At 43.2% G+C, this 11,880-nt stretch overlaps 1 protein-coding gene across 2 annotated transcripts in view; it reads left to right on the forward strand.

The window, feature by feature from the left end:
- The window catches only part of gramd4a (GRAM domain containing 4a), a 91,283-nt gene extending 81,089 nt beyond the window's left edge, over positions 1 to 10,194 (forward strand). For both annotated transcript variants that reach the window (XM_072674228.1, XM_072674229.1), the window contains 4 exons: positions 580 to 673; positions 922 to 1,012; positions 1,152 to 1,220; positions 3,239 to 10,194. In XM_072674228.1, coding sequence (XP_072530329.1) covers positions 580 to 673; positions 922 to 1,012; positions 1,152 to 1,220; positions 3,239 to 3,337 — 353 coding nt within the window. In that variant the 3' untranslated portion in view covers positions 3,338 to 10,194. The remainder of the gene's footprint in view (positions 1 to 579; positions 674 to 921; positions 1,013 to 1,151; positions 1,221 to 3,238) is intronic.
- Positions 10,195 to 11,880: the final 1,686 nt, after the last annotated feature.

The raw sequence follows: 11,880 nt of genomic DNA on the forward strand, positions 1-11,880 counted from the left end.
GCTGTATATTGAGTCAAGCTGCATGCCGTTGGCTCCCAATTTGATGGACATGTACTAATTTGAATGGGCTTGTAAGGCGCTATTCATGCACGTTTATTAGTTACTAGTTAATTTGAATAATTGAACACAACACCTGTATGTACAAGCTTCCACTGTGTTCATGACCTGCTGTCCAACTGAACAAAAGCCATTACATAAAGCAGCATTATGCAAAAATTGGTATTTCCTGCTCCTGGGCTTCCCCTACAGTCAGGAATTGTAATTTGTGCTTTGAGCTACCACTAAAGGACACGCTTTACACATGCATTTCTCAACAAGCTAAGGGATACAGAACCGTCACTGACAGTGGAAGAAGCACGTTGACTGAGGCGGTAGAGTAATACTACAGGATTTTACACAAATATGACTACGAGTCATATTGCCACTCCTGTCCGCTTCACCGGAGTTAAATAGTGCAGTTATGTGTCGAGCAACAGCGCACCCACTGCCACCCTGTCAGCCTGCATTTCTTTATGTCACTTTCCTTTCCTGCTGTAAGTTTTCATATGTCATATTTGTGTGTGCTTTGTGTTCGTGCAGTGTGTGAGAACGGATGGAGATGCTGTTTAATAAATCGGGACCGGAAGATGCCCACCGACTACATCCGCAACGGCGTGCTCTTTGTCACTGAGAAGTAAGAAGCCAGCAGACATCAGGATCTGCAGGATCTCCTTAAAGCCAGTGTTAATTAAAAGACAGTAGTACTGCTATATTACATAATATTACATTTACTGCAGTCATTAGTTATTAACTAAGATAATTCACACTCCTAGAGACACTCACACAGAGTATTTGCTTTTGAGGTGTGTACTTTATTGGACTTTAAGGTGTTTGTGTGTGTGTGTGTGTGTGTGTGTGTGTGTGTGTGTGCGCAACCCTCAGCTACTTGTGTTTCGAAAGCTCCAGTTCCAGATCAGGATCCTCCAAAAAGAATAAAGTCATTAAGCTGGTGGACATCACAGACATCCAGAAGGTATATGTGTGTGTGTGTGTGTGTGTGTGTGTGTGTGTGTGTGTGTGTGTGTGTGTGTAGGTCGTTGTATTCATCCTAAAGAAATTACATCGCTAAGCTGAGCTTGACCGTTTGGTTGGGGGGTTTGTTTTTTCCACAGTACAAAGTTTTATCCGTTTTGCCTGGCTCTGGGATGGGAATCTCCATCGCCACACCCTCAACACAGAAGGTGAGTTATGGTCATTTTTACGTTAAATAAAAAGTTTAGATTTAAAGATTTGAAAGTGATTTTTTTATTTATTTATGAGCTCCTTCAGACCCATCTTATTTAGGGCCTGAATCTCTAAACGTCTAGCAATAGTAGTAGTATATATTTAATTCATATACAAAAATATGGGAGAGCAGGTAAAAAGGCAAGTCCTACAATCATTAGCCAGAGGAACCTCGTTCCTGGAATCACCTAAAAGATAGGAGAGAGTCCATACCTCGAATGGCCAGATCTGTTTTGGCAGCACAAGGGGAATTTAAAACATTTAAGTACATTTAAATGCTGTGAACTAGACAACAAAGGGTACTTTTAGGTGTAGTTAAATAATGTAATATTTATAAAAATTTAATATTTATATCCAATGAAAAAAAGGAGAAGGAAATGCTGTTCCGAACTCTGAAAGGAAGTCCAGCATTTCTATTGGTCCATTTATCCAGAAGTAGTTACACAGTGTACAGAAGCAGCTACAGGGTTCAAAACTATAATATATATATATAAACTATATATATATATATATATATATATATATATATATATATATATATATATATATATATATATATGTTACCAGATGTTGCTAATAACCCACCCAATCCACACATACAAAAAAACAAAACATAGATGTCTATAAAGTGAATGAAGTTATATGTAATAATTAGAAATAACACAGGGCAAAAGTATTGAACACATGAAGAAGACATGAAGACTGTCTGTCAATACTTGCCACTTAGTACACATTAACATCAGCTGTGTCAACTGATGGCCTATAAAAAGGTGTCTCATTACCAAGGTGCCACGAAAGAAACATCTCATGATGGGTAAAAGCAGTGAGCTCTCTCAAGACCTTCGCAACCTTATTGCTGCAGAACATGCTGATGCACTGGTTACTGGAGACTTTCTAAACTACTGAAGGCTCCAGTGAGCACCTGTTGGGGCCATAATCCAGAAGTGGAAAGAACATCATTTCACCATAAACCAGCCACGACCAGGTGCTCCCGCAGGATTTCAGACAGAGGAGTGAAACGAATTATCAGAAGAGTTGTCCAAGAGCCAAGGCCCACCTGTGGAGACCTAGAAAGACCTGGGATCAGCAGATACGTTTGTTTCAAGGAAAAGAATGAGTAAGGCACTCAACCACCATGGTCTGAATGCACGCTCACCACGCATGACTCCATCAGATGAGACCAAAATTTAACCCTTTGGATGTCATAATACAAACTATGTTTGGAGGTCAAATGCACTGCCTATCAGCCCAAAGGCACCATACCAACAGTGAAGTCTGGAGGTGGAACATCATGGTGCGGGCCTGTTTTTCAGCACTAGCGCTTTTCATATAATTGAAGGAAGGATGAATGGACAAATGTATCGAGACATTCTGGATACAAATCTGCTGCCTACCAGGATGATGCAGATGAAACAATGGTAGACATTTCAGCAGGACAATGATCCCAAACACAGCCAAGGAAACTCTCCGAACAGCCCAGCCAGTCACCTGCCCTGAATCCAGCTGAAAATCTATGGACGGAACCAAAGCTCAGAGTTCATAGAAGAATCCCACAGAAACTTCAGGATTTGAAGAGAATTTGTGAGGAAGAATGGGCCAAAATCACACCTGAGCAAGGCCTGCGATTAGTTTCTCCATACTGGAGGCGTCTTGTAGCTGTCATCACCAACAAAGGCTTTGGTGTGAAGTATTAAATACACTTCAGTAAGCGTGTTAAATTCCCTGGACAGTAGAGAAAGTTACTCCAACAAAAGCAGGATACCCTCTTTTCTTCAAAAGAAACACTAAAAGAATAATTGAGCAGGCGTCCCAATACTTTTGTCCACATAGTGTAGGTGTTGGAGCAGAGAAAGCCATGATCTGTGCTGTGCTGTGGAGCTACTGGAGGATACCTGAGTATCCCTGTTGTCACAGAATTGCTCTACTGATTCATACGTTTCATTCTCACCCTCTTTTTCTTCTCCTCTTCCTCCAGCCCTTGGTGTTCGGTGCCATGATCCACAGAGACGAGGCCTTCGAAGCGATCTTCACGCAGTACATGAAGATCGTGACCACAGGCTGCCCCGAGACCTAGCCCACCGCTGACCCATCCGCGAGAGGCCGTCGCGTCTCCTCTTTTCTCTTCTCTTTCTCTCCTGGCTCATCCGGAGCAGGCTGAAATCAGCGGGGGGGGCGTGGCCTAATGCACTCTCCCTCTCTCATTCACTTTAACTGCGGCTAGGTCATCTAATTCGAAGGACAGGAGCCTTGCGCCGGTGGGTGAAAAAAAAAAAAAAAAAAAAAAAAGAGGTGTGCACATTCCTGTGGGCCAGGCCGCCATTCATTTTGAACAGTGATGGCTCATCTTGACAAAAAAAAAGAGCTTGGGGGCTGGATCTCCTCGCTCGCCTGGCGACTGAAGAGTAGTGTATAGAGCTGCATATAGACTAAGTGGTCTTTTGCTACAGATCTTTTCGGGTGGAGGGTTTCTGATTCCGTCTGTCCGTCAAGGCTGGGCTTGCACTGGGTGATCAGGGGCGCATCCTGTTGGGGGTGGTGGGATGTCAAAGCTGCAAATGCGTATAAACTGATGAAGTGAAGCCTTTTTATGTTAGTTTACATTGTGGCTGTGCGGACGTGCACATGCACACTCAACATGCACATATACACGTATGCACACATGCACAAACACACTCACACACACCTCTAATCCCACGTTTGACCAACAGTGTGCTTCACTTGTCTTTTTTGGGTTTTCTTGCATCAGAATTTGCTGCCTCCAGCTACGTCAGCTGTGTGTAGTTGGGGGAACTCTGTAGTTTCTAATGTGAAATGTTGCCTTTCTTTTAAATCGTCTATATTTTTATAACAGCCAATAGAATGACTGACTTACTGACTGACTGACTGACTAACTGATCGACCGACCGATCGCTCGATTGAATGTTGGGGATTTTTGCACCAGTTGATTCTGATCTCAAGACTAAAGCACAGTTTAGAGGATTGCCACACAGCTTCTCCAACAAGCTGTTCAAACTAACACCACACACCGTTTTAATGCAGGTCCCATTAGCTAGCTAGGGCTAATTAGACATAAGTTATATGAGGTTGCACCTTATATGAGGCGGCTTTGTTCCCCTATATACGTCTTGACCTTTTTGCCTGCAATATAATGTCGACAAATCCAAGAAATATGATGCACTAAGTACAAAAAAGTATTATATACAAAGTTGAAAATAGACCTAAGATTGAATTGCTTTCCAAAGTTAGATGTAATATGAAATGTCAGGTAATTCTCCAGTTCTCCTGCCAAAAGTGAGATCATCTTAAATCTAGTTAGTACATCTAATATTTCTCATTTTGAGATCCACCCGTCCATCATCTTATCCATTTCTGCCTACTCAGGGTCGCAGTGGGTCCAGAACCTACCAGGAATACCCCCTGGACAAGGCGCCAGTCCATTACTGGGTACCACACATACCTGTAGGGACAACTTAGCATGGCCTATCCATTTACATGTGCATTTTAGAGAGGCGTGAGGAAACGTGACATGGGCAAACCCGCAAAACACACCGAACTCCTCACATACGGTGACTGGAGCAGGGATCGAACCCACAACCCGAGGCCCCTGGAGCTGGGCGACACATGCACTCAGGGGCCCTGCCAGGGATTTTAGGCCCCATGGAAAGATATTACTCTGAGCTCCAGACCTGCCAAAATACTTAATGCATGTTAGGGACCCTAGAATTGACCTACCCCCTCCCATACGGTGCCCCTGTAAGCAGTACCTGCTGCACAGCTATGCCACCTCTAATTTTAAGACAGTTACGATTGTTAGTAATCTAAATCTTAAAATTAAATGTGCTGGAAAGAAGCTCATTTGTCTGCTAATATCACGAGGATACCACTTAAATGTGCCATAAAATGCAGTTATTAAGTATCTTTTGTTATTTGATAAATAAATAGTAATTGTATGACTTGGTTTGGGATGAAAATACTCTAATTTTAATTTTAAGGCCGTTGGGATTATTATTGACTCATTCTAGACATTCTGCTTGTTTTAAGCCATTTAGTCTCATTCCAAAATGAAATATGCTGGACAGAAAGCTCATTTATCTGCTTATATAATCACAATTTTAAATATATATATATGCTTTGCTTTTATTGGCCGGTTTATGTCACAAGGACTGCCCACACCTGCATAGTCAAGCCTAGCAAAGCTTTTTTCACTGTTTTTGACTCGTACCGAATAGTGTTTGTGTCGTCTCTGGTTCCTCCCAGTGTCCAGTCAACATGGTATGCAGTTAGCTAACTAAAGTGAAGTTGTAGTAGGTTCTAGCAGGGTTAGCTTTTAGCCTAGCATCTGGCTTGCATCCACTCTCGTCCCTGCTCTCCCCCATCGTTGTGGTGATACCAGCAGTGATGCTTCCTCTGGTCGGCCCTTCTCAGTTACACTTTTAGCCTCATTTCCATACTGGCACCAGCATTGAGCTGTGGAGCAGTGGAAGAACTGTGTTCTGTGGAATGATCTTGGTGCTCCATCCAATACTTTTGGGATGCGTTGGGGATTAGTTGGGGATGATGAGGTGGGGTGGTGATCATCATCCAACACCCTGACCTCACTAACACTCTTGTCCCTGAATGCAATCAAATCATCACAGCAGTGCTCCTTCAAAATCTGATAGAAAACCATCTTCCCTCGACAGTAGAGACGGTTACTCCAACAAAAGCAGGAGAAACTCTCTTTAATATCCTTGATTTTAAAAGAAATAATGAAAGAGCGGGTGTCCCAATACTTTTGTCCTAAAATGACCAATTCCCAATACTCAACTACTTGAGAAATATTGGATACGTATTGACTAGAATTCAGATGAACTCACTCACCAAGATACCATGCTGACAGTGCACAGATCTGAACATCTGACCGTCTGGGTATTTGATGCGCGCGCACACACACACACACACACACACACACACACGCTGTTCGCAGAAACTTCGCCCATGTAAGCTGAATACTGCTTGACCTGCTTTACAAACTGGCACTAACTGAGATGCTACAAACTGTCAGAGCTGTTGGTACTTTGTGGCTCTACCTGGCTTTACTTTGACAGGGTGGAAATCCGCTCATGACAGAGTGACTCTTTCTGCATAAGCAGTTAATGTGTCCATGTTTGGCTTTTCTTTCAGACGGGCTTGTTCTCGTCAGTACTGGGCTGTCGGTGACTCAAAGCTGGTCTTTTAGTCTCAAATCGTTCCAAAATGATGTGTCTAGTAAATCTGTCTGGTCTTAAACTGTCGTTTATTTTACTACTGAAGAGTAAGTCATTCACTGCTAACAGCTGGACAGCTGTTTTGGGGGACATGTCTAGAGCCTTTTCTATCTTTCTTTGTGGAGTTGTCATTGTACACCCACACAATAGTGAGTACTCCCTTTCTGAGACATTTAGCAGGGGTGTGAATTCTCATAAAAAACGTCTTTTATTTAAAAATGTCTTTTTATTGTTTTGTTTTTTTCAAAATACGGTGAATTTACTAAAGTGACCTAAGAAATGATTTACATATGAGTGGAATTTAGACAGTAACCTCTATAAAAGCAATACACAGAGCTTTTGGGGGGAATTTTCAAAAATATTTAAAAATATTATTTTAGGGAAAAAAATTAATGTAAGCCTAGCTTAAAAAACTATTATTATTAATTATTTTTACATATTTTTTGTGCGAGTTCGAATCCCAAGCCATGCTGCTTCGCCATCAGCAGCCGAAGCCTGAGAGAGCACAATTGGCTTTGCTCTCTCTGGGTGGGTAGAAACCGCTCTCTCCCCTTATCTGCACCAGCATCTGTTAGCTGATTACCCTCCTAGCATTGCTAGCAAGTGAAAGAGTGAGTCCTAGTGAGTGGGTGGGTTAATTGGCTCAGCTACATTGGACAGAAAAATGGGTACATATAAAAAAATTTTTAAAAAATAAATAAATATATATATATATATATATTATATTATATTAGAAAATTGGTACTACAACAAAGGGTTCTTTGGGCGATTCCATATTAGAACCACTTTTAGTTCTATAAAGAACCCTGTCTGTCCAGAAATGTAAGTCTGAAGAACCTTTAAATTGGTGAAGAACCTTCACACTTTACACATGTGTATTGCATACTTACTGTAGCTCTTTATGGAACCACAAGTGGTTCTTCTATGGGATTGTTAAAAGAACCTCTTCGTAGCACCTTTTTTAAGAGTGTTTTTTTTTTTTTCTGTAGAGACCAAGACCTTGTTTACACCTGTCCACTAGGCCGCTGACTAGTATAATGGCAAAATATTAGCCCCATGCGTCAATAATATGTACTCAAATGTGTCTCCGGTGAGTCAGGCTGAAATCTGATCGCTGTGTGAGATGGAATATGCAAATCATGCTCATTATGCAGCAAGCATTACTGGTGTGGGTTGTAGTGGGAGAGGTTTTGGTTGGGGAATGCATCTTGGAGAGGCGCGGCTCAATTAACGTGGCTCAGATGAGTCTCAGTCCACCTGCTGAAGAGGTTTGAGTTTTAAATGTGAGCATAAGGCTTGGCCTTATCCAGATATAACCCTAATACTCAAGACACACAAAGTGACCAGGTGTAAACAGGGTCAAAAATTGCCAGTGCTAATTCACATAATGCACTCGAACTGAATGGGGGCTCAACACACCATTCAGACACATTGTTACCCAGTGGCGACTGGCATGTCCCATTTTACTAAACTGTTTAAAACTAAAACCAGTGCCAGACTGCAAAGTAATGACTCTCAGTAATGAGGCTGATTGTACGAGTGATCAGTCCATGCAAATGCAAATGGCCCAGCTTGTCAGACCTAACGGTGTCCCTGACTAGAACCCTTGTGTTTTGCAGTCCGGTACGGTTAACCTGGCTGTGCTGGGACAGTTTGTATTGTTGTCCAAAGACTTTATTGTTTCTTTGGAGGGTGTTAAAATTTTATGATTTAGATTCAATGAGGTTCATTCAAATTTAAATAATATCAATAAAAAATGTATGGACACCCTACACCCTTAAAAATCAAGGCTCTGAAGGGTTCTTGTTTGATTTATGTAGAATTTGACTTCTGAGTGGCACCGTCATCTAAGCGTTGGCTGTGTCATTGGGAGGTCGCTGGTTCGATCCCTGGTGATGCCATAGTCATCCTTGGCTGGGAGTCCCAGAGAGCACAATTGGCCTCACTCTCTCTGGATGGGTAGGATGGCCCTCCTTCTCCCCCTCCCCCCAACACTCAGTGTGAAGCTAGCCAGAAGAACCAGAAGTTATTGTTCTCCAAATGTTCTCCTCCAAGCGTGTTGAGCTGTCCAGTGATCTTGCATTAGTGGCAAATTGTAAAAGTATGGTGGAGCTTCGTGTTTCTTGGAGGAAGCACCTGCCAGCCTTTACCCTTCCAGTGCTGGTAGCATTGTGCGATAGGTGGACGTAGTGGTTGAAAATTGGTAGAATTCTAGCTAAAACCATGGGAGCTAGAGTCCACCACAGTTTGCTGACTTCCCTGCTCTATCAGACCTACTGAACCTGGCAATTAACAGGTGTGACAGGTGTGAGTATTCAGGTGTGCTTCAGCAGGAAAAGCACAAACCTGTGCAGGTATCTGGGATTAACCACCCCTAACCTAGAAGACCCATCTACAGAGAAGTTCTGCTATGGTATCACTCCAAAGAACCTCTTTTGGAGCCTTTATTTTAAACATTAATGTACGAAATACGTTGAGGACCCTACCGTAAATGTATTCCAAAGATCTTGAAGATCCATGTGTTGTTCATTGCTAGAGTCCTTCTGCAGAGAATACTCCAGTGAGACTTGTTCTAAGCCAAGGGTGGGCAACGAGGGCCGGAGCCAGCACAGTTCACCCATTTCCCTGCTCTAACAGACCTACCAAACCTGGCAGCTAACAGGTGAGCTGAATCAGGTGAGCTTGAGCAGGAAAATCACAAACCTGTGCAGGAATCCGGACCTCCAGGACCTGCATTGCCCAACTCTGATCCAAGCTGATCCAACTCTTGAGGCGACTCCCCGTAGTCACTATTCGGCTAATTACTGACCGGACATGTCCCGAGAGTGTCCTGCAGCTGCACTAAAGAAGCACAGAATGTATGGTGTGACCACTAGATTTGCCAAATGTTTTTACTTCCTTTCTTCCTTTCCTTCGTCCATCCGTCCGTCCTTTTCCGTAGGCCTAGTCTGTCTAAAACTGCGGCTCAGTTTCAATCCACATATTGTGCTCCGGTCTGAACCCACGGGGTCCTCCCAAGGTTATGAAAACTGGGGCCATATCTTTCAGTGTGACCTAACTGTCAGTTTCCAAAGGCAACTTGGAGAGATCACGTGACGGCGTATGCTCACATCCACCTTCCAGTGTCCGAGACGAAGCTCTGTAACGCTCTGCGTCAGTACTGAATAACAGACAGTGTAGTTTTACAGTCTGTAACTGTATCTCGTATTTTTTTTAAAGCAATACGGTTACGTTGCGCTAGCTGTTTGCGCCAAGATCCTGATTATGGGCGGGCATCGATTGTCGGCGTCGATTGTTAACGTGTCTCTTCATGTGTCCGCTGAACTCTGGTGTTTAATATGCGTGTGGCTCTAGGTGTTCGCTGTTCTAACTGTGTGTAAATGTTCACTATTCTATTTTTCATGATATTCTCACACAGTGTACTGAGGCAAAAGGTGACATTTACATTTGACAGACGTGTGAATTTGTATTATTATTATTGTTCTTATGATGATTGTTATTAAGACTATTATTATGATTATTGTCATCTATGTCACCTGTGTACGAACAGGAGGAAAAAAGGAGTTTATATTCAGTCCGATACGGTAATATTAGAATCACAGTTCGGTTCTGAGATAGAACCGGCTCTGTTGTAAAATCATGTGATGTAAATTTTTTTAATTGGAGTAAAATTAGATTTAAAGTATTCTGGTCTCTTTGATGTCTGTGAAAAAATGCTGTTTGATCTTTTGTCGTCACTGAGAAGACAAGACAACCATGTTCACCATTAGGGTTGGACTAGATGGAATTTGGCCTCCACCTTTAACCCATTCGTGCAGTGAACACACACACACACACACACACACACATTTACATTTACGGCATTTAGCAGACGCTCTTATCCAGAGCGACTTACAAAGTGCTTTGCTATTTACCCAAGAAAACCTTTAGCTAGTTTAAATAGACCAATAATTCAAAGATACCTCTAAGCTTTAGACATTACTAAACACAAGTCAGTAAGGTGACCATAGTACTCTAATCGTCCAAGTATTCTCGGAAGAGGAGGGTCTTCAGTCTGGGTTTGAAGACAGCGAGCGTTGGACTCGGCCGTTCGGACACCCAGGAGAAGCTCGTTCCACCACTTCGGTGCAGGACAGAAAAAAGCCTGGACGCTTGTCTTCCGTGGATTTTGAGGGATGGCGGGTCGAGCCGAGCCGTACTTGAAGCTGGAAGGGCTCTTGGTGCAGATCGGCTTTTGACCATTGCCATCAAGTATGGAGGGGCTGGTCCGTTCTTGGCTTTGTAGACCAGCGTCAGGGTTCTGAATCTGATGCGGGAAGCAGCTACAGCAGCTACAAGCCAGTGAAGAGAGAACGCAGCAGTGGAGAGACATGGCTGAATTTAGGGACATTGAAGACGAACACACACACTAACCCTAAAAGTTAAGTTGAATCAGGTGAGCTTCAGCAGGAAAAGCACAACATTTTTAATTGAACTAGAAGAATGGCTTAAGCCCCTCAACAGCCTACTAGTAGTAGTAGTAGTAGTAGTAATAGTAGCAGTAGCAGTAGTAATAACATGAGTAATAGTAGTAGTAGCAATAGCAGCAGTAATAGTAGTAGCAGTAATAATAATAGTAGTAGTAGTAAAAGCCGTAGTAGTAGTAGCAGTAGTAGTAGCAGTGAACACACACACACACACACACACTAATCCTAAAAGTTAACAGGTAAGTTGAATCAGGTGAGCTTCAGCAGGAAAAGCACAACATTTTAAATTGTACACCCCTGAACTAGAAGAATGGCTTAAGCCCCTCAACAGCCTATGACCCACCGGTGGGCCGAAAGTGGTCTTACAAACTTCTTGACCGCCTTCAACCCATCCATGCAGTGTGTATACACACACACATACACACTAGTGATCAAACACACACTGACAGTGAGCACACATGCCCGGTGCAGTGGGCAGTCATCGCTGTGGTGCCCTTCGCTCAAAGACCCAACAGCGGCAGCTTGCCAAGCCCTGGTATCAAACCCACAACCCGGTCATCACTAGGCCGGTGCTGTAATCGCTGAGCCCCATTAAAGTAGAACACAAGAGCAAATGTGTTATCGCGAAATAACTGTGAAGCGCACACACAGTGGACAGTGAGCACACAGGCCCAGAGTGGTGGGCAGCTGGGGAGCAGAGAGGGTGAAGGGCCTTGCTCAAGGGCCTAACAGTGGCAGCTTGCTGAGCCCAGGTATCGAACCCACAACCTGGTCTGAGCCGCCACTGCCCTATTGATGACATCATTCGTGTTAGGAGGGCTTAACCCTGCCCTAAACAGCCTATAGATCAGTGCCCAAATAGAATAGCCCCACTGGTTTGTACTGAAGTCCCTGTAGATACTGAG

Source organism: Salminus brasiliensis, chromosome 2, assembly GCF_030463535.1.
Source record: "Salminus brasiliensis chromosome 2, fSalBra1.hap2, whole genome shotgun sequence".
Taxonomy (NCBI): Eukaryota; Metazoa; Chordata; class Actinopteri; order Characiformes; family Bryconidae; genus Salminus; species Salminus brasiliensis.